Below are 23,045 nucleotides of genomic sequence, written 5' to 3' on the forward strand. Positions count from 1 at the left end.
GATATGAAGGAACTTGACCACAGGGCAAAAGTAGCTTTCGCCTCTTACAAGAACAAGTAGCACAACTGCAGGCTCACTTAAATAAAGCAGTTTAGTAAGCTTTTAAGATAAAGCTTCAAGATAATTGTATAACCCTCCGGCTCTTTACTTAATAGAGGTTTGGAAAAAATAGAGTAGGGAAGGGAGGCAATCTAGATAAATAGATCTGAGAGTTATTTATAAGCTTTTTTTTTAAAACTAGAATACAGATGTGTTGGAAGTTAGTATCAGTTAAATACTGGCGAGAAAAATGAATGAGAGAGATCCAGCTGGAACAAAAGCATTTTCATCCATGATTGCAAGGAAAATTAATGAAAACATTTAATGTGGCATCACCTCCTGTTCACTCATAACAAAATTAATCCAATCTGAATGATGAATCTAGATCTATAAATATATTTATTATAATATAACAAGAACTTAACAGTAAACATAAACTATATACAATGCCATTACAGATAACCCTGGTTGTTTTATAATAGTCACAGAAATAGCCAGTTTTGCTCCAGTGTGAGAAATGAAGAAATAAGCTAAGTTGGAAATGTTGAATGTGTTAGGTCTTGTTGACTGCTAGCACCTCCTTTGGAGGTAGACACACACCAACACTAAAATTAGTCCTGCCCCAGGCAGTTAGAAACTTGTGCTCCAATCTTTAGGTTCACACTTGTACCCTGTTTGACATAAATACTTTAATGACATTTTATGTATATAATTTTGTTGTGCTTATTTTTTCCTCTAAAAGAATAAATAAAACAACTGCATAACAAAGGTTTGGAACTTCACTATCAATATGAGAGAGATGTGAGTCACCCTATAGCCTAAGCCCATCATTTTTAAATACTGCAAGATACAAATTTCATACTATTTTCCTTTATAAACAATTATTAATAAAATAACTTCAAGGTGACTGGCTAGCCATCTGCATTGTTTTCTCCAAAGTTGTAACCAGCCATCCTGTGATACAAAAAGGCTAACATATTTGGTATCAAATTCAACTGGACAATGACCATAATATTTTTCATACACACATTCTGTAAAGGAATCTCTCCACAGAATTACCACCATGGCATTTAGAATCTGAAACTGTAAAGGCAAATATAGTAACTCTTGCTCTGTCTGCAGAACTATTTGGAAAGAATCAGACAAATCTGCTGCTTAGGATTATTCCCCCCCCCTTTTTTTTTTGTAAATCTTATTTCTGCCATAATATCTCTCTACTCATCTCCCATTTGATTATTCCATTTACAAATTTATAAAGAATTTTCACATCACAATGCTTCTCTGGATAGACAATGTTTTAATATGTATATAAAAATATAAGCCCTGTGCTATGCATGTACTTACAACTCTACACAGTAATCATTCTGTCTTTTTTTTTATATTGGGCTTCACCCAATGCATTTTCTATTATGGGATTTAAATTTGTGTTTAAAATTTCAGTGCTTTTATTCTGAAACATTCTCATTCTGATGCCTCTCAATGAGAGAAGTTTGCATCAAGACTTCCATACTTTTTAATTGGAGATTTTTTTAAAGATGACCTCTTAGATGTAATTTAAAAAGAAAAAAGATAGTGGCATATATTCCAACATAAGGAACTTTGATTACGTGACCCAAAAGTGAGTCTATAAACCACAACAACATGAGGCATCTTCTTAAGTAACTTATTGAAAATGTGAAAATCCCACATCATATTGTTTTATTAACATGATTCCAATCAGAACATTTTAAAGAGGTTAGTTTAATCAAGAAAATGCCTCTGGAATTTTAACAAAACTATTGCATTAGAGGTTGCAAGTACTGTCAAGTTTTGCTCATACAGTAGAAAACAGGGTAGAAACCACCCTCCACTCCCAACATACACCCGTTGCCATGTGGGGGCACCAATTCATTCTCTTCTCTCTTTCTCTCCTTTTTTGGCTCTGCTCTAGAGCACTGCAGTATTTATTTGATCTGATGGAAGACTGACATCAACCTACGCCAGCTGTCACACAAGATATATCTCAGTCATTGGTATTGAAAAGCATGTATTTGTTAAAAACAAATGTAGGAATCAAAGTGATAAGGACACTTTGACCTTCTTTCAAATAGCCTGATGCCTAATGTGTAATAGTAAAACTAATCTTCTGCACAGTTATTTTAAGAATCAAGCTTGCGCTCTAGGAGTAAAATGCAGATTTTCTCTTCCCCCAGTTAAAAAATATGTGAAATTCTATTGCACCTGGGTTGACCAAAAGCCTACATCCGTAACAAGTGCCACTACAACATCTAGTGACACACTTGTATTATTAAGTTACACTATCTTACATAGCACGGAGCGCTCTGCTCCTTGTTCACCAAAAGGTGAAGATGATTTTCTACATTCAATGTAGAGAATATTCAAAACTTTAGAGCAATATGTTCGTTGGTTGCTTTCGTGTTTTCTTCTAATTTTATTTAATATTTTTGTTGTAGTGATAGCTTTTTTAATTCCTTGCCTGCTTTTGGCAGGCAAAATCAGTTTCACCATCCAACTCCTTGGTAGTGTCACCCACTCTGAATGTACTTTTTAATTACTACACAGCCATGTCGAAACACAGGGCATGGCATATTCGGTAGAAGTGTCCACGTGTTTGTCTTATGATCATAAGCTTCCATATTCCCCAGGGCAGGTCCTTCGCTGCTAACAATTCCTCCAGTGGCATAAATTTTTCCATCAAGAACCACAGCACTGTACACAAAAAGAAAAAAAAAGTTTTGTTTAATATCTTGTAAAACAGTTCACATTTCTCATAGGTTTTAGTGCTGTTTTTAACACGACACTAATTGGATAACTATTAAAATTAGGAGCATCTGCATCTTGAGAAGGCTGAATGCCTGCAAGGAGTAAGGGAGCATTTGCTCCTAACTGCCTCCTACTGTGGGGATGTCACCATGCTTGGCTTAAGTAAGCTGACTCCAGCTACATATTCTATGCGAGCTAGAGTGGCATAACTTATGCCGAGCTTCTGGGTCCAGTGTATACCTGGCCTTAGACACGGAAACACTTCTTACTGCTGGTAGATGGTTGCTGGAGTGAGTGCTGTCTGGCAGAAAGGATTACAGAATGCATAGAAAGCCAGTTGATCACTCTGGATTCTGAACAGCGTCTGGGGAGGGGGAGCTGAGTGCCCTAGTATACCAAAAAGGTCAGCACATTTTATAACTTTGCAAATGTTAAATATTTTACAAAATAAAGCAAACTACCCTGCAGAGGCTCTGTGCCACTGACTGGACTGGCTGAACACAAAGTACATTCATAGATGTCATCAATCTCAATATGAAGAAATAAGAAACATACTGAGCACTCTAAAGAGGAATCCCCCCATCTAAGGATGGGGAAAATGAAAATGACAGTGCAAGAAAACATCCAACCAAAATGCCTCTGAAAAAAGAACGCAAAGAACAAGAAACAGTTTCTTCCCGAGCAACCAGGCTGTGATGACAAAAACAAAACTGCATCAAAAACGGACGAGGGAAGGATGCAAACAAGACTGATATAAGTTATTTACACACATAAATACAAGTGAAGACCTGGTCAAAATAACTGTTAATCTGAAAGGATGGAAATGGGCTACTTGAAACATTTGATTCGAGCGTATGTACAAATCAGCTGGTCTGCCCTGTGTCTTAAGGGACTTTGCTAATGTATTTACAGAAATACTGGTGGTAATTTTTGAAAAGTCACATAGAAATGTAAATTCCCAGACTAAAGTTTTGAAGGTGCTGTTCAAATTGCTGGTGAGGATGAGGACTGAGAGGTCAGCTATGGAGTGATCATTTTGAGAAAAAGTGTTTTGGTGTTTTTGTCATATCAATTTTTCTTGCGATTTTAGTTGAGGGCAAATTGTTTATTCTACAGAGACTTACAATCTCACAATGTGTGTCTCTCTCTTTTTATATTGGTACAAAACTTGCTTTATTCAAATCCCTTACTAACACCAAAAATTCTGGCTGCAGACAATGGATTGATGGTTTGTTACACATTTTTGTAACCTACTATAACTCTATGTTGTCCTATAACTGGCGAGGTATTAACTGCCCTTTTAATCCTGAATGGTCTCTTACAACATGTATTAACTCCTTATCCGCCCATACTTTTATTTAGCTGTTGATACAACTTGTGCCAGAATTCTGTGTGTCAAAGCTTGTCATTCTCACCAACAGACATTTATTGGTCCAAGACTCATGCATTAGAAGCAAAGGGAAGACCAACAACAGGGTAGGTCCAGTGTTCAGTGAAAAGGGAGAAACAATAACAGGAAACTTGAAAATGGCAGAGATGCTTAATGACTTCTGTGTTTTGGTTTTCCTCAAGAAGATTGATGGTGACAGGATGCCTAATATAGTGAATGGCAGTGGAAATGGAGTAGATTTAGAAGTTAAAATAAAAAAGTGGAACATTACTTAGAAAAGTCAGATGTTTTCAAGTTACCAAGGCCTGATGAGATGCATCCTAGAATACTCAAGGAGCTGATAGTTAAAGGCTCAGATACCTCCTCTATCATATTTGAAAAGACAATGAAGTTGGGAGAGATTCCAGAAGACTGGAAAAGGGAAAATATAGTGCCCATCTATAAACAGGGAAATAAGAACAATCCAGGAAACTACAGATAAGTCAGTTTAACTTCTGTGTCAGGGAAGATAGTGGAGCAAGTAATTAAGTAATTCATCTGCAAACATCTGGAAAATAATAAGGTGATAGGTAACTGCCAGCATGAATTTGTAAAGCACAGATCATGTCAAACCAATCTGATAGCTTTCTTTGACAGGATAAGAAGTCTTGTGGATAAAGAGAAATGGTGAATACATAGATTTTAGTACAGCATTTGACATGGTCTTGCATGATCTTCTTATCAATACACTAGGGAAATACAACCTAGATGGGGCTACTATAAGTGCATAATTGTCTAGATAACCGTTATCAGAAAGTAGTTATTAAAGTCATACCGGAAGGGCATAACAAGTGGGGTTCTGCAGGGGTCTGTTTTGGGACCGGTTCTGTTCTATATCTTCATCAATGATTTAGATATTGGCATAGAGAGTACGCTTATTTTAAGTTTGCAGATGATTCCAAGCTGGGAGGGGTTGCAATTGCTTTGGAGAATAGGGTCAAAATTCAAAATGATCTGGACAAACTGAAGAAATGTTCTGAGGTAAATAGAATAAAGTTTCATAAGGCCTCCATTTAGGAAGAAACAATCAGTTCACATATACAGAATGGGAAGCGACTGTGTAGGAAGGAGTACTGCAGAAAGGAATCTAGGGTCATACATAGTGCACCACAAACTAAAATATGAGTCGTCAGTTGCATAAAAAGCAAACATGATTCTGGGATGCATTAGCAGGAGTGTTGTGAGCAAGACATGAGAAGTCATTCTTTCACTTTATTCTGTGCTGATTAGGCCTCAATTGGAGTATTGTGTCCAATTCTGGGCACCACATTTCAAGAAAGATGTTGAGAAATTGGAGAAGGTCCAGAGAGGAGCAACACAAATGATTAATGGTCTAGAAAACTTGACCTATGAGGGATGACTTGAAAGAACTGGGCTTGTTTAGTTTAGAAAAGAGAATACTGAGAGGGGACATGATAGCAGTTTTCAAGTATCTAAAAGGGTGTTACAAGGAGAAGGGAGAAAAATTGTTTTCCTTAGCCTCTGAGGATAGGACAAGAAGCAATGGGCTTAAATTGCAGCAAGGGAGGTTTAAGTTGGACATTCTGTCAGGGTGATTAAACACTGGAATAAATTACCTAGGGAGGTTGTAGAATCTCTATCACTGGAGATATTTAATAGCAGGTTGGATAGATATCTATCAGGGATGATCTAGATGGTGTTTGGTCCTGCTGTGAGTGTAGAGGACTGGACTTGATGACCTCTCGAGGTCCCTTCCCATTCTAGTAGTCTATGATTCTATGAATAAAAGATATTACCTAACCTAACTAGTCTGTCAAAATAAAATAACATAAAAATAGACCTAGACTGAAACCCAGAATTTGCAAACAGATTTCATTTAATCAAATCCCTCCATTCATTTGTTAGTTACTGATTGCTTACCTCTTGCCTTTGAACCTGATTCTTACACATAGATGTATCTTTATGTAAGGAATAATGCTACTGAAGCGCACAAGTTTTTGAAAGACCATAATCTTAAAATGTAAACTTGACAGGCAGGGAAGCTCACTTAGTATGTATTTGTACGGAGCATACCATAGTAGAGATCCCAAACTTGATTGGGACTCCGAGTACTACTGTTATAGCGCTTCTAGTAAGTAACTGCTATGAGTAGCATGGCAGTCTATTATGTATAAGCATCTAGGACAGGTGGAACTCTAAGAACTAAATAACGTGGACTTTCTAAAGAACACAAGACACGCTTAGCCAGCTGCATTTGGGATTAAGGCATGTGGGCACAGTTCTGTACAATGGGTGACCAGTGCCAAATGGAGCCTTCAGCTCTGCCCTAGAAAAGATTACATTCTAAAGTCTCAAAGAGATATAATATGAACATAAAAATGGCCACACTGGATCGGACCAATGGACCACCTACCATCTCTGTTGGAGTTTAAGGATGGCTGGCGCATGGTCGTGTATCCCTGACCAATTTTCCTACTGCCTTCCCCCCTCCTTTTTTTTGGCCTCACTTATAGGTTTAGCTTTCACAGTATGCCTGGCAACAAATTCTGTGGGCTGACTGTGCATTGTGGGAAGAAGTATATCCTATTGTTTCTTTTAAACCTGCTGCCTGTTAATTTAATCAGGTGACACCTACCCATTTCCTGTGCTAGGTGATAGTGTGGATATCTTGAGACATCAAGATAGATTTAAGTGTTGTGCTGGGGACGATTTAGTGGTTGTGGTACACGTAAGTACCGGTGACATAGGGAAGGGTGGGAGGAGTGTTCTTGGAGGCCAGTTTTAGGCTACCAAGAAAGAAATTGAAGTTCAGGACCTTCATGGGAGCATTGTTTGAGAGCCAATTGTCCAGGCAGAATTGCAGGGTTTCAATGTGTGAGATAATGGTATGGAGAGGAGGGGGTTTAGATTTAATAGGAACGGGAGAAACTTTTCGAAAAAGGGAAGCCTATGCAGGAGGGACCTAAATCAAAATGGAACCAGACTGCTGGCACTTAAAATTAAAAAGGTTGTAGAGCAGTTTTTAAACTAAAGGGGGGTGGGGTGGGGAAGAAGCTTATAGGTGCAGAATAGCATGTGGGTTGGAGAGAGAGATACCCCTTAGGGGAAGGTCTCTTAATAGAGATTCTCTCACCTAGTAAGAAGGAAAAGGTGGAAAATGATAGTCAAATGAAAGTGTTCCATTCAATTGCATCATGTAATGGCAGACTGCTAAAAAGTGCAAGTTTTTAAAGTGCTTATCTACCAATGCTAGAAGTCTAAATAATAAGATGGGTGAACTACAGTGCCTCATACCAAAGGAGTATATTGATATAATAGGCATCACAGAAACTTGGGACATCAGAATACCAGGGTATAAAATCTATCGAAAGGACAGAAGAGGTCATGCTGGTGGGGGAGTGGCATTGAAAGAAACCTAAAATAAAGTGTAGAATCAAACAAAGTACAAACCTTAAATGAACCAAATTGTACCATAGAATCTCTACAGATAGCAATTGCATGCTCTAATAATGGGACTATATCCCTAATGCTATACTCTTAACAACCTGACCAGAATGGTGACTGTGAAATGCTCAGGGAGATTTAAGAGGATATTAAAATTTTAAAAACCTCAATAATAATAATAATAATAATAGAGGATTTCAGTTTTTTCCCATATTGACTGGGCACACGACAACACCAGATAGAATGCAGAGGTAAAATTTCTTGACACTTTAAATGACTGCTGCTTGGAGTTAGCTGGTTCTGGAACCCACAAGGAGAGAGGCAATTCTTGATTTTTCTCCTAAGTGGAGTTAAGGATCTAGTGGTGCCTATATGTTGAACTTAGGTAGTTGAGCATATGCCCCTCTTGTTAATCTAGCTCTAAGGGCTGTCCAAAACTTTAAGGCAGGTGAAAAGAAAGTGGTATGTATGCTGATCACTTTTCCTAATATTGCTCTTCCCCTCACATCCCCTCTCAGCTAAAGCTGGTATATGAAGAAAGGAAGAATCACAATAATTAGGATGCACACGTGTTGTTCGGTGCCATTAACACTAAGTGATTACATGCTGTCAGAACCTAAAGAGAAAGACAGCTGCAAGCATAAGAACCTTGCTGTGGAAGCAAGAAGCCCTATGTCTGCTTTCGAGGACAGCAGCTGTAGTAAGGGGAAAACAGCTGAGATGCAAGTAGTCATGGTAGTGCCAAAGGGCTGAGAGTAATTTTTTTCTAGGGCTGTCAGGTGAACAAAAAAAAGTAATCCTGCTTAATCGTGCGATTAATCACACTGTTAACAGAATTTATTTAAATATTTTGGGACGTTTTCTACATTTTCAAATACATTGATTTCAATTATAACATAGAATACACAGAAGGGTGTACAGAGCTTACTTTATTTTTGGATCCAAATATTTAAACTGTAAAAAACAAGTGTAGTTTTCAATTCACCTAATACAAGTACTGTAGTGCAATCTCTTTAGCATGAAAGTTGAACTTACAAATGTAGTAGTATGTACGAACAATTCTGCATTCCAAAATAAAACCATGTAAAACTTCAGAGCCTAAAAACCCACTCAGTCCTACTTCTTGTTCAAGCAATCAATCAGACAATTTTGTTTACATTTGCAGGAGATAAAGCTGCACGCTTCTTGTTCACGGGGCCATTTGAAAATGAGAACAGGCATTTGCATGGCACTGTAATAGCCAGTATCACAAGATATTTACATGTCAGATGCTCTAAAGATTCATGTCCCTTCCTGCTTCAACCACTATTCCAGAGGACTTGTGTCCCTGCTACTGCTGATTTCTACTCAGTAATAATCCAAAGCAATATGGACCAATGCATGTTCATTTTTATAATCTGAGTCAGATGCCAGCAGCAGAAGGTTGATTTTTTTTTTTTGGTGGTTTAGGTTCTGTAGTTTTCACATCAGAATGTTGCTCTTTTAAGACTTCTAAAAACATACTCCACACCTCACCCCTCTCAAAGTTTGGCAGGCACTTCAGACTCTGATACCTTGGGGCAAGTGCTCTAGCTACTTTTAGAAATACCTTCTCTACATTTTGTCAAACCTAGAAATGGTTCTAAAAAAAGAATGTGCTGCGTCATTATCCAATATTACTATAGCATGAAATATATGGCAGAATGCCGATAAAACGGAGCTGGAGACATACATTTCCCTCCCAAGGAGTTCAGTCAGAGATTTAACTAACACACACTTTTTCTAATAAGCGTTGTCAGCATGGAAGCATGTCCTCTGATGGTGGTTGAAGCATGAAGGTATCTACGAATGTTCTGGTATGTAAATAACTTGCAATGCTGCCTACAAAAGTCCAATGTGAATGTCTGTTCTAACTTTCTCAGGACATTGTAAATAACAAGTGCTCAGCATTATCTCATATAAATGTAAACAAACTTGTTTGTCTTAGCTATTGGCTGAACAATATGTAGGAATGAATGGACTTGTAGGCTCTAAAGTTTTGCATTGTTTTCTGATTCCAGTAATGTAACATACCAAAAAAACGATATTTGTGAACGCCACTTTCATGAGAAAGAGATTGCATTACAGTACTTGTCTGAGTAATTGAAAAATACTATTTCTTTTGTTTATTATCATTTTTACAGTACAGATATTTGTAATAAAAATACAAAGCAGTGTAAACATTGTATTCTGTTGTAACTGAAATCAATATATTTGAAAATGTAGAAAACCAAAATATTTAAAAATTTTCGATTGGTATTCTATTGTTTAGCAGTGTGACTAAAACTGAGTTAAATGTGTTAATCCACAAGCCTAATTTTTTCATAACTGAGGTATCTTTTCCATCTTCAAGTGAAATTACTTTCTACAGCTCTGACTTGGAAATCAGACAGAGTTGTGGAGGGCTGAGTGCTAGACTGGTTCCAATCTCTACTCTGCATTCCTGACACAAGGGTTTATTTCCTTTTATTTAAAATGGCCCGTGAGAACATAAAAGAACAATCTGCCATACTGCATCAGACCAATGGGCCAAAGGGTATGTCTACACTGCAATTAAACACCCACACCTGGACCGTGTCAGCTTCCTTGGGCTTTCTGGGCTCAGGCTATGGAGCTGGATAGTTGCAATGCAAATATTTGGCCTTGGGCTAGAGTCCAAATATCTCTCTCATAATTTTGCAGCCTTACAGCCTGAGCTCCGTGAGCCCAAGTCAGCTGACACGAGTCAGCCATGGGTTTCCAGTTGCAGCGTGGAGCTCTCCTCAGGGAAGCTCTTACCTTTGTGGGAGATTTTCAGTTGTGAACATTCTGAGTTAGGTCCCGGAGGTGTTTTTGCAAGAAGCCAGGAGACATGCCTTCCTGATTTTTACCCTAGGGTTAAGGTACTCACCTAGACGTGGGAGGACCCCCCGCCCCCAGTTCAAGCCTCCTCACCCCAAATACAGAGACTGCGTTTGAATCGTAATCTGCCTTTTTCCCAGGTTAGTGCCCTAAATATTGCACTAAGGGGCATTTTAGTTTGGGGCTCCCTCAGTCTCCTGTTGAAGCTGTGCCATTGTGGATGAATAATAAGAGAGGCACTGGAGCAGAGAGACTGGCTTTTGGCTGAGGGCTCTGTTCTCCAGGCTCCAGCATCAGTCCCACTGAGACTTTATCTACCAGGGATAAGCTGCAATGGGAGTGACCAAGCAACATCAGAAGATCCCATAGCCCCATGTAGGGTTGCCAGGTGTCCGGTATTGAACCGGACAGTCCGTCATTTTTGCCTCCTGTCTGGTAAAAAAAATTCAAAAAATACCAGACACCTAAAATGTCTGGTACTTTCTGATTTTATCCCGTCCACGAGGTGAAAAATCCTGAGCTATCCGGCTCAATATGGAGGAAGCCTGGCAACCCCAGTGCTTACTGGGGAGCTGTCCAGTCCGGAGCAGGGAAGAAAGATGGCAGGTGGCTGCAGGTGTCCTGTTAGGGCCAAAAAGCCTTACCATATGGTTTTTAAAGGGGCCATGGTGGGGGTTTTTTTTGCTTAACAACTCTCAGGGGCACTTTTTTTTTCTTTTGCTCAATAACTTTTTCCTGGCATGTTTTTTTTTCTTTCCCTGAAACCATCTGGCAACCCTAACCCCATGTATTTGGGCACGCATCTGAGCGATGGCAGGTCATTATTTCAAATTACTTCCCTGGCAGAGGGGAAATGTAACAAGGGGGTCTCTCACATCCCAGAGGAGTAACCAAACATTTGCGCTAGGCAGTAGAAGGGAACTTTACCCCCACAACTGTTCTGTTAGGCAGCCTTTAAACAAACCAATCAGATTAGGCCCTGCAGGTGAATTGGACCACTAAATAACTGTATTCCCTTGGCTTGTGAATCGCTCTGGGAGGTAGGTGGCAGATAAGGGTCCGGGTGCTAGAGGAAATTAGCAATGCACATGCTCTGCAGCAGAAAGTTAGGTGCCCAGGGAAATTTTAACTAGAAAAACCTAGGCGTCACATCAGTTTAGAATTCAGAAGTTTTGTGAAATCACAGCGAAGCCTAACACTGGAACTTTGGCACCTAGGCACTTCTGTAAATCTAGACCTTAGCTTTTCTTTTACTCTCTACTCACCCGCAGAACATTTCATCAGAGGCACTTAGTGCACTTTGCAGAAATGCTGTGCAAGAGCTATGCATTAGGATTCCATCCCTGGTTTTTAGTGTGAGAGCTTATGTTTGGTGCACGAGCCATCTTGTTTTTCTGATCATCTGCTTCTGTGAACAATCGTCTGAGTCCCCCTAGAATGGTGCTAATTTCTTTGAGATCACGTACTTGTGTTACAGCCAGTTAGTCATTTCCTGTCCTAAACATTATATACTTCCTGTATTTTCTATCTTATCCAAGTGCATCTTCAGAGAGGTAGCATTTAGGCTCGGATGTAAGAAGATACTTAAAGGTAGGCTTAAGTCATTCCTTATTCAGAAATGCAGGTGAGCACACGGTGGGTGCTTTCCATAACCAAGGCCCTAGTTCAGCAGAATATCAATGACCTAAATTGAAATTTGTGTATGACATTGGGGTTAACATCCACATTCTCTCAAAGATGGTTAGGGGCCAAAAGAGAGCAACTCCAGCAGCCCAGCTGCTTCATGATGAAGCACTCTCTCAGTAGGAGCTCAGGGGAAAGAATGCCACCTCCTGAATCATCTGTGTGTGTGTGCGCGTGCGTACGCGCTTCCAGACACCGATCTACCACCTACCTCCCAGAGTGATTCACAAGCTAAGGGAATACAGCTAGTTAGCAGACCTAGCTGCTGTGGACAAGGATGCTGATGAGATCTCCCATTCAAGAACTCACCTGGCCCAACCTTTCTTAGCTTGTGAGGGTTACACAAGACAGCAGGACAAGATGATACAGTTAAAGGTTACTATAATTCCTGAGACTTTTAAAACTCCCGATACAAACTGGTCATAAACATTCATTCTTGTCTAGAAATTCACAAACTTTTTTTGTGTGTGGAGGGTATCTTTCTAGCTCTTTTTGAGGTTATAAAAAGACATTTTAAATTGGCTTGTCCTTCTACATCATATTCTGGTTAACGGAACATGTCAAAACAGTTTTTAGAACATGGATCTACTGAGAATGAGCACAGATCTGCACACATTGATTGAATTGAAACAGCCCCAAGTAGACAATTAAAGACTCAGGTAAATATACATAGAATTACTTTAAAAAAAAGCCTTCCTCTTTCAAGTATTTACAAGTGAGAAATTAATCCACAAACAACTAGGCTACGTCTACACTGGCCCCTTTTCCGGAAGGGGCATGTAAATTTCACCAGTCGTCGTAGGGAAATCCGCGGGGGATTTAAATATCCCCCGCGGCATTTAAATAAAAATGTCCGCCGCTTTTTTCCGGCTTTTAAAAAAGCCGGAAAAGAGCGTCTACACTGGCCCCGATCCTCCGGAAAAAGTGCCCTTTTCCGGAGGGTCTTATTCCTACTTCAAAAGCCGGAAAAAAGTGGCGGACATTTTTATTTAAATGCTGCGGGGGATATTTAAATCCCCCGCGGATTTTTTTAAATCCTTTTTAAATCCTTCCAGAAAAGGGGCCAGTGTAGACGAGCCCCTAGGTTTTAGGAAAATCTAACTAAAAGGCAAACACACACACCAGGTTAATATTCGGCTGGGATACCACGGAACACCCATTTGGAGGCTAGAGTTTAATGGACGCTAATCTCTACAAGACTCTCTCTGACCATGGTAACTGTGCTAACCTCTGCACATGTTTGAAGCTAGGATGCTGTTTTAGAAGACTCGAGATTCAATACCCAAATTTTCCGTAGGTGATGCTAGGTGTCCCTGGGCTGCTATAAATGTTATCTTTCAAATTAGATAGAAAATCAAGGTCCAGTCCATGAGTAGTCATGAAAATTGTGCTGGTAGTGGCACTGTAGTAGCATTATTAGTGCTGGTGCCCTGGCCACATTCTAATTATGTTCTACCTAACTATATTTCCCCAGCGTTGTCAGCTGGACAGTGTTTCTAAACTGTTGTGCAGGGTGTTGTGGGCTGTTGAACAGCTGCCATGCTACACACCAGAGGTGGTTGCATTTTAGTAGTAACCAAAGGGGACTCTGTGTATTACTTGTATAGCTGTTATGCTTTACTGCACAGTGAGTTCCTTCAGGACATCAACTGCTATATAAATTACATGTTGTTGTTGTTAGTTTGTTGCTGTGATTTTAATCAGATATCCATTGCCCCAAGTCCTGGCCACACATTCTCTTCCAGATCTGCTAGAAGACCTTGGCTTTCCCTCTCTGCCACGTTTCTCCCAGCTGTTGAAAAAGTGACACTGCAAGCTGAAAAGCCAGCTTTTAAAGTTGTGGGCTTGAAAAGCAGGCAGTTATTAAGAAACCATACGCTATACCCCCATCCACTGGGGAATTTGTCTCCAAACAATCTATGCTCTAATCCATTGCAGTGTCTGAAGTTCTATCCCAACTTTGTAACAGGAAATGAATAGGCTAGGGATTCGCAGCCAATGCCACATGTTAGCAGACCCATTAGTTAAGCAGTGAAGTTACACTTCATTGCCCAAGGACCCAGAATTCATTTAAAAGGTGAAAAAAACCCTCCACCCCAGTGCCACCGTGGTTGTGCTGTTCAGTCTGCATTGAAGTTTTATTCTGGATCCCCATTCGGCAGAGCCCTATAACAAATCTTACTGGCTCAGTTAGAGGAGGAGGAGGACGAAACTGCTTTCCTGTGCCTGTTGGGAATTGCTGGTACAAAATTAGCTTCTCTGGAATCATTGCTGGCACCACTGTGGTGCTGCTGCTTTTACCCTGTGGAGATTCTCTGTAAGGCAGCTCCATTTGCATGCAGCCTGAATTCTAAGTAAGCAGGAATATGGAATTTTTAATCATACACAGAAGCACATTCGGTATTCTTTTTGCTTGGAGAAAAATAAACCCCTGAAGGGTGAACTGGAAAGGGAGGATCTCTGTCTGCAAAGGAAGGACTTCTGAGCTATAGGGAACGGGGGAAGCTTTTTTCTCCCACTCTTTTGCAGCATGAAGGGAGGTGGCCATCAGGACAGTACACAGAGCGATAATCATAGCTCCCAGCCCTTGTCTGCTGCTGTCATCTGTGACTGCAGCAGAGTGTGTGGTTGGGGGCATCCAAATATCCAGTAGTACAAATATAGGCTAACAACGTGACAATGATCATGTGGCTAAACACACATTTTCATGCTGTTCAGGAAAATCTAAACTTAAGATTCAGTTCACCCTAAACATACAGAGTAGGAGATTTTCAATATGCACAAAAGCCACTCGGGTCACACCAAAAGTCCCACCGTCTATAATGGGATTAATCTTTGTCCCAAAGGCATTCTGAAATTGACACTTCCTTTGCTCATGATTTGGGGACCTCAAAAATGTATTGTAAATTTTCATTAAAAGAGAGATTTAAATTGACTTTTACACTTTTTCACACACCCTACACATAGGACAGGTTCCCCCCATGCACTTTTTAGTTATTAAAAAGTTCTGGTTAAAATATGAAAATGAAGTGCACAAACTACTCCCAACAAACTAGGTTTTTGTGTGAACCTGACTGAGGGAGGATCACTAACATGTGACTAATTTTAATGTTGGTAAATAACCTCTTCATTTTTTTTTATTTAAAGCTTAGATAACAAGGCAACTCATGTAAACTGCATCACACCCTTTATTTCTGGTTTACAATCTTTAAAGAAAAATATCATTAACTACTGTCTGAACACAGTGGGGTTCTCCTCAATTCAATTTCACTCTTGTTAACAAGGAGGAAATCTGTAATTAGCACAGAAGCAGCAGGAACACAGTGGTATTGGCTGGAAGTTGGTGTGTGATTTTTTTTAATCTATATGCTGCAGGACAAATTCAGCCCAGCAGTCAAAAAGAGGGTGCTCTTTCCAATGTAAAAAAAATGTGACACTGACATTTGAAATGGCTTCTTTGGAAGGTGTTTTCTGTCCTTATTTTGTCAACAAAGATACAATCCAAGAGGAGTTTTTAAAAATGTAAATGTTTAGGCAGTGTTACCAGTGATGCATGGCAAAGGAGCTGCCCTGGTGACCCGGAGAGGTGAATTCTATGTCTAACTGCTGATCTTTTTTGTGTGACCTACCTCAGGCAAGTTGCTTCTTCGCTTTGTGCTGTCTTCCCTTCTGCCCTCTGTTATTTAAACTGTAGGCTGTTCAAAACATAGGCTCTCTCTCACTGCATGTTACAGTGCTGGGGACAATGGAGCCCTAATCTCAACTGGTGTCTCTAGGTACCATTGTCATATAAATAAGAATCTCTACATGATTAATAAGGTCTGTTCCAGCAGACCCAAAATAGGGAAATGCATCTCCAGTGCAGGGTTGCTAACTGCTGAACATGATTTTTATGGACAAAATAGAAAAAAATTACAGACAACCAAACTTTTTTACAGACGCTTTCTTACATATTGCAGGTTGAACCTCTCTAGTCCGGCACCCTCGGGACCTGACTGGTGCCAGACGAGTATGTGGGAGGTCAATATTGTCTAGCAACATTACCAACACTTCCACTGCTTATTGGGCTCTTAGAAGACAATTAGGGGTAAATCAGAGCTCAATAACAGCACAGAACACTGAGAACTAAGACTGGTGGCTGTAACCAACCTTATGGGACCACGGGAAACTTGGGCACACCCATGTTAAGTGGATAATCCAGCTAACTAAAATCATGCTGGACCATGGATGTTGTCAGAATAGAGTGTGCTGGACTAGAGAGGTACAACCTGTATAAAAAGGACAAAAGTGAACAACACTGAATGGTTTTCTTTATAACCACAACAGCAACATTATTATGCTGGTTTAACCTCTTTACTCAATACATCCATGTACTCCAAGTTCTCCAGACTGTGATCCTACATTGCAGTCACCACACTGTCAACCCACTGCTTTAGTAACTTTTCCAGCTCCATTTCTGACCGTCAATAACCCTTCCCACTATAGGAGTGGACAGTTTATGTCTCCTATTAAGTGATTGCCCTGCTGTGACTGACTGGTGGGGAGCGTGTGGGAGGATGCTACGCCCAGCCCACTGTGCCTGGGCCTGCTATACTCTATCCCACGCCTTCCCCAGCCACAAGGAGTCCAGCAGGGATGTGTGCTGCACACACACACATGCACACACCAAAAATTGCTGCTGTGCTGATGGTAGTGACTCCAAGAAGAGTTCAAAACCAGAGGCCAGTCAGCAAAAGATGCCCCCGCCGGAGGATTTTCCCCCTCTGCCCATTGTAGACTCTCTGGAGCTGCCCCACACGTGGTGTGGAGCTTGTCCCGTGGTTAAAGGGGGAGCGATTCCTCAGTTCTACTGAAAAACTTGGTGTTTTTTACTTCCATTCAAATGTGTTTTATGGATTTGATAGGCAAGTCCAATTTAGCTCTTTTGTATGGATGGTCTGTGAATGTACTGATAGCTGCAAACCTGCTCCAGTGCTAGCCCCTGTAATTGGCACTGTAGGTGCTTTCAAAGTGCCAGTGACCCTGCTACTGTGCATGAACTGTAGTGAGCACTATCCACGAGCAAGGGTATGGCTCGTGCCAAGATCAGCATTTAAGTTTGGGGCAAAGCCACAGGAATGTCAGCACTTCACTCTCTCTCGTGTTTAATGCAACGTCTTAAAAATGTCCGTAGTTCTCTGCTAGTAGATAAAATCATGACAAGGCTTTATTTTTGTCATCCGGTTTTTAACATTTACAGTCAGCTGTGCATGCTGGGCCACGCTCATAAAAATGAGCAGGAAGCTGCAATAAGCAGGTTGTATAGTAAAAAGAGACAGTAACAATACTGAGTGTGCACTTTTGAAAGAGCCCTTTTCTTTCAAGGATGTTTAAGTACTTAGCCAACGTGATTTACATTTTACAGCATCCCCATGTGAAGTGGATGTTATCAGCCTCAGGGGACAGAAAGGTAAACTGAGGCACAGAGCCTTCATCTGGCTTGACAAATGTTCTGACTGCTGCACAAGGGCACTCAACAGAGTCTCCTATAGGAAAATATTACATCCCTAAATATATATAAAATGAAGATGAATAAACACATATTGTATACGCCTCCCTTCCCCTGCCACTCTATTATTTTTCTGTATTTGGTTCTTTTCCCCAGAAGAAAATACTGTGGTGCTGTTAATTCAATCTTAATGGTTTTTCTCACCTGCAGAACTGCCTGGAGTGGTTCATGTTGGGACCTGCTTTAATATTGCCTTTCTCTGGGTCATAGATGGTGGTTGCTCTTGCATAAGCTCCTCCAAGAATAAAGATGAACCCATTGAGAGTGACCGCGGGAGCGTATTTGTTATCTGTCAATGGAAAGCAACACTGAGATCAGTTTCTAGGCTCAGGTTTGGAGCGGGTTTTGTTTATCCATTCCCTTTATTTATAGTTGTCACAGTTCTCTCCCCGCCCCTCCCACCCCCCCAGGCAAGGAAAAGAAAAACAAGGAGGGTGGGGTTTTTTGTTTTGTTTTTGCTCTTTTCTCCTAACTGTCTCAAAGGCACTTGTAAAGTTCATCATACGTTCTTCATTCCCTGCTACCCGCCCCCCCCCCCATCCCTCATTCTAAACTGGTACAGTTACAATTATCCTCTCCAAAGCCTAATGGAGTCACTTTGAAAGCTCGCTTCTTGTATCTGAAATTAATATGTCAAGTTGTTGCAGAGTTTTGAATTGCTACAAATCTTAACTCACGTATTTTCCATTTCTGAGCAGTAGTTCAGTACAGACAAATCCGAGAGCAAAGAGTCCCACTTCTTAAAACCATTGAAAAATAGGTTACCTTTTTAATTCCTTTTTTGCTTATGGGTGGGTCCCAACATATCTAAGCAAACTGTCCGAGGCCTCACATTTCTCCCTGAATATTTCCTGCAAACATGCTCTGCAGCTGCCACAGACCTCAATGGGAGTTGCGAGTACTCAGGATTTCTGACATATTAGGCCCTAAATGTCCTAACCTGGTTTCTATTACAGTTTTCAGGTTTCTAGTACAGTAGCCAGATGATTATTTGATACAGGCTGGACCGCTCTGATCCGGCACTCTCCAGGCCTGACAGTTCCTCAATGAAGGAATTTGCCTCCCCTCTCTGTGGCCAGCCCCAGCCCCACACACGCGCTGGGCCGGTGTGCTGCTGTAGCCCCAGCAGTCCGGACTTCCGTGTCCCTGGTCCCACTATCAGGGCTGCTGTGTCCCCAGCCCAACTGCTGCTGCAGCTGCCACAGCCCTGGCTCTGTTACTGGGGCTACTGTGGTTGCTGCATCCTTGGCCCTGGCTCTGCTTCTGGGGCTGCTGCATTCCTGGCCTGCTACCTGGGCTGATGCACCCAGCCCCAGCCCCAGCAGGCTGCGAGCTGCTAGCCCTCTTGCCACTGGGACTCCCAGCCAGAATTCCCTGGTCCAGGAACAGCCATGGTCCAGCCAGACCACGGATATTGCTAGATGAGAGAATCCCGCTTTTGGGATATACCTGTATATACTATGTGAAATTTATCTAGCTGGCTTGTTCCATGTATCCCTATTATAATATAGCAGATGCTTATGTAACCCACACACCTAGTGTGGTTCACTGACCAATGCAGTGGCACCTAGACCACAGCAACAGCTAAGATCAAAAGACCTCTCCAGGATGGGCAGGGAGCCAGGGGACTTTTAGCCCAGAAGGTAGAGGTTCCTATACTCAGCTTCAGAGGTCCTAGGTTCAAATCCACCTGGTGACAGTTACACTTACACACTGTGGAACTTCATGCTGGGTAATATTTCCCATGCCAAGTGCTCGACTCCAGCTATTTTTTGTAAACATTTCTGCTAAAACAGTCTATCAGTTTCCAAGAACAAGAGTGTTGTTCTGCGCATATTAATTTTTTTCTCAGATCTTGAGTCGAGGAGTTCTAGCACCTCTGTGCACTGGAGCAGGGACTTGAAATTTGGCCGGGCAGCAGTTTTTGTGTCAGGGACAACCCTTTTGCTCTTCCAGGGAAAAGGTGCCCACATTTGTCCACCTGATAAACCTCTGAAAAATCTTAGTTCACACACGCACAGTAGACGCGTGTTAGAATTTGGCAGCTAAAGTCTCTGAAGATTCACGTTGCCCAAGGATTTTATAGGAAGCGCCCCAATATTTGGGGCATTGTCTTATATAGGCGCCTATTCTCCCTTAACCCCCCAGTCCTGACTTTTTACACTTGCTGTCTGGTCACCCTGTTCTTCACTAAGCGTGCTGCAGTTCCTAGGCTCCTTGTGTGACCAAGTGCATACAGGCCACCCCCAAAACATAACCGAGAGTACGCCAAGGCCACAGGGACTGAGCAGGACTTCACCTGCAATTGCTTATCCTGGCTTCCAGGTAGGGTTGCCAGATGGTTTAACCAAATATACCGCCCCTCCTCCAAAAAAACCTCAACAAAACACTGTTGAGAAAAAAAGGGGGGAGACCAAAGTTGTTGAGGAAAAAAAAAAGGACCCTGCCAATTATTAAGCAAAAAAACAAAACCAGCATGGCCCCTGTAAAGCCTTTGGGTGTTTTTTTTGCCGGTGGCCATCTTGTTTTCTTACTCTGTCTAGGAAGAGCGCTCCCTGCGGAACCAGGTAAGTGGGGAGGAGAAGGGGGGGGATCGGGGAGGCGGCTGGGCCCAGTTGCTGAGTGTGCTAGGATTACCAGGTGTCTGGTATTTTTGTCTCCTGATAGGGAATTTTCTGATTTTTTTTACCAGACCGGAGGCGAAAATACCGGACTGTCCAGGTCAATACCGGACACCTGGCAACCCTACTGCCAGGAATTGTTGTGGTGCTGGGTATCAGAGGGAGCCTGTCTGTCCTCTGCTCTCAATGGTCCCTTTGTAGGCTTCCTGACTCATTAGAGGAGGAATCAGCATGACCCAAAGGCAGCAGGGACAGGGTGAAAAGCTGTAGATCAGGAGACAGCAATGTGGAAAGAGAGAAGGACAGGTCAGTGCTAGAAGCAGGAGCCAGGAGGAGCGGAGGTAGGAAACAAGAAGAAATGGGGCAGGAGTCAGTGATAGGTGAAGACAGGAGCAAAGGGAGGGGGAACATGGGCAGGCGCTGGGGATGGGGCATGAGTAGAGCAGTGGAAGCAATAGAACAGGAGTCAGTAGAGGCAGGAGAGGATCTGAAGACGACAGGGAGAGGCTGGGGGGTGGGGCTGAAGAATCTGCAATCACATGATCCTACAGAACCTGCAAAAAAGTCCTGAGTCTTAACATTTCTTTAGGGCCAGCTGTGAAATCCAATAGCAACATATGTGTCTCCATCCCTCTCCAGTGGCAAGTCCAGATAGACAACAACCACCTTAAGCTTCAACAGCTACCGAGGGAGCAGGGGTGATAGAGGACTCTACTATGGATCTGGGGATCCCAGCTCTGCACAGGAAGTCACTATGGTTCCAAGGGATTTTTTTTCTTTTAATTAAAAAACCCCCACAGAATATTTACATACAAAACAAAATGCCAAAACTAAGTTAAAAGAGCATTATCCAAGTTGAAGCACTTAAAAGTTGGGAAATGACAGAATTAAGGTTGATAGTCAAGCCTGAAGTCAGCCCTCTTGTGTGTATGCTTTATGCAATATGTGAGGATATATTTAAAGTCTACATCATAAGGCATATGCACAGGTGACAGCATTATCAAACTTTAATCGTAATTTCCTAACTTTTCAGTAGATTTACTTTGTGGCCTTTTTTATTTCAATATAATTTGCATGCATGATTAAAGTTAAGCACATGCTTAAGCCCTTGTCATGAACAGTGCACAAGTTAGTTTCCTTGCAAAGACTACACTGGAAATAAGTAGCGATGATGTGATGCATGCTGCTGCCCAAATTTTAGCAGGAAAGATTCCTGCAGAAAGTTGGGCTACAGTATATGCCCAGATTTTTTAGGTTTCAGCCTCCAGGGGTCATTGCATGCCTGTCTCTGTGTGTGCTGTTTAGTAAAGCATCCCAACTGCAGAAAGTATTAAAATAGCTAAAGCAAGTTACTGGAAAAGACAAGGAGGCTGCTGCTAACCAAGTATCTATCAGCACACTGAAAAACACAAATGTACCTTTAGGAAACTGTCATCTATCTTTATGATTTTAAAAAAAATCATGTAATGAAAAGCTGGGAAAAAATGAATTCACTTAGAAGACAGGATAAGTATCATCTCAACTCCACTAAGCCATTAAAACATAGCAGAAAGGGTTATGAGAGAGAGTATGAGAGAGAGGTCTCTCTGTCTAACATTCTGCTAAGAGGCTATATAGAGCCCAAAAAAGAGAGCTCAGAATCTCAGAATTACAAACTCCCAAATCTCCCAGGAAAATATTTTGGGCTTCTCTAAGGCAGAAGTAATAACTTCTCAGGAGCCTGAATGGCTGGCTTCATATTTCTATTTAATAGCAAAAAAGAGGGAAACTCTTGATTACTTAAGTAGTGATATTTTTCTCTTTTTAAATAAGCAGATTGGTTCTCGTTCTTTTGTTAGAGTGAATCAAGTTTGATTCCTATCACTATTTTCAGTATTTCACCGATTCATAATTGTTTATTGTTTTCAACGTTAACCCTACTTTAAGTACAAAGTAAACTGGAGGGGGCTAAATTTCTGCTATGGCTTCAGGAGGGATAATTTCATAGCAAATAAGCTCTTGGGTCTCTGGTAAGGACTGTATATTATACCCCACAGGGATTTTGTTTTACTGTGGTTGCTGTAAGCTCTCCCAGCTGCCACTGACTTATTTCTAAGATCAAAATTTCCCCCTCAAAATACCCTCCTAGGTGTCATGGTGTGAGAACCCAATGTGGTTTTCCAGTTTCCTTCAGGTGGACGACCAATACCCATCCTTAGGTCTCACATCACACATCACTTCCCCTTCCTTTCTCAGTTTTCCTCTTCAAGCTTGGATACTCTTATTCAGACACTCCACATGCTCCATGCCCACCCCCCTTTGAAAGTCACTTGCTACCAGGTTAATGATGAAACCAACTGCTAATTGCCCTAAAGTCTGTTTTTACTGGACAACTTTGATGATGACGTGTCTGTGAGCTCCCATGAACAGACAGCTCGGACCACATTACTGAGGAACAAAAGCAAAGCACTCTCTATTAAATGGCTAGTGGGGAAGGGAAAATGAGCAGGGACAAAAAAAAAAAAAAAAAAAAAAGGAAGAAATGATGGTGACAATATCCTGTTTTGGCCATGACAGTCCGTTTATTAAGCCCTGTCCCACCCTTCCTAACGTGCTTGGCAAAAGTCGGCATTTTCCCCATTTGCTCTTGCTACACGGATCAAGTTGGCATGAGCAAACAGGAGAAATGCATGCTTTTATCAAAAAACTGGAGTCCAAG

At 41.4% G+C, this 23,045-nt stretch overlaps 1 protein-coding gene across 3 annotated transcripts in view; it reads right to left on the reverse strand.

The window, feature by feature from the left end:
- Window positions 1–419: 419 nt before the first annotated feature.
- KLHL29 (kelch like family member 29) overlaps window positions 420–23,045 on the reverse strand; it is a 581,254-nt gene continuing 558,628 nt past the window's right edge. For 2 of the 3 annotated variants that reach the window (XM_075923421.2, XM_075923423.2), the window contains 2 exons: window positions 17,871–18,015; window positions 420–2,748 (listed from right to left, as the gene is read on the reverse strand). In XM_075923421.2, the coding sequence (XP_075779536.2) occupies window positions 2,565–2,748; window positions 17,871–18,015 (329 nt within the window). In that variant the 3' untranslated portion in view covers window positions 420–2,564. The remainder of the gene's footprint in view (window positions 2,749–17,870; window positions 18,016–23,045) is intronic. The other variant, XM_089777034.1, reaches the window with a different exon arrangement.

The sequence above is a fragment of the Pelodiscus sinensis genome, chromosome 3, assembly GCF_052426305.1.
Source record: "Pelodiscus sinensis isolate ZL-2025 chromosome 3, ASM5242630v1, whole genome shotgun sequence".
In the NCBI taxonomy this organism is placed as follows: domain Eukaryota; kingdom Metazoa; phylum Chordata; order Testudines; family Trionychidae; genus Pelodiscus; species Pelodiscus sinensis.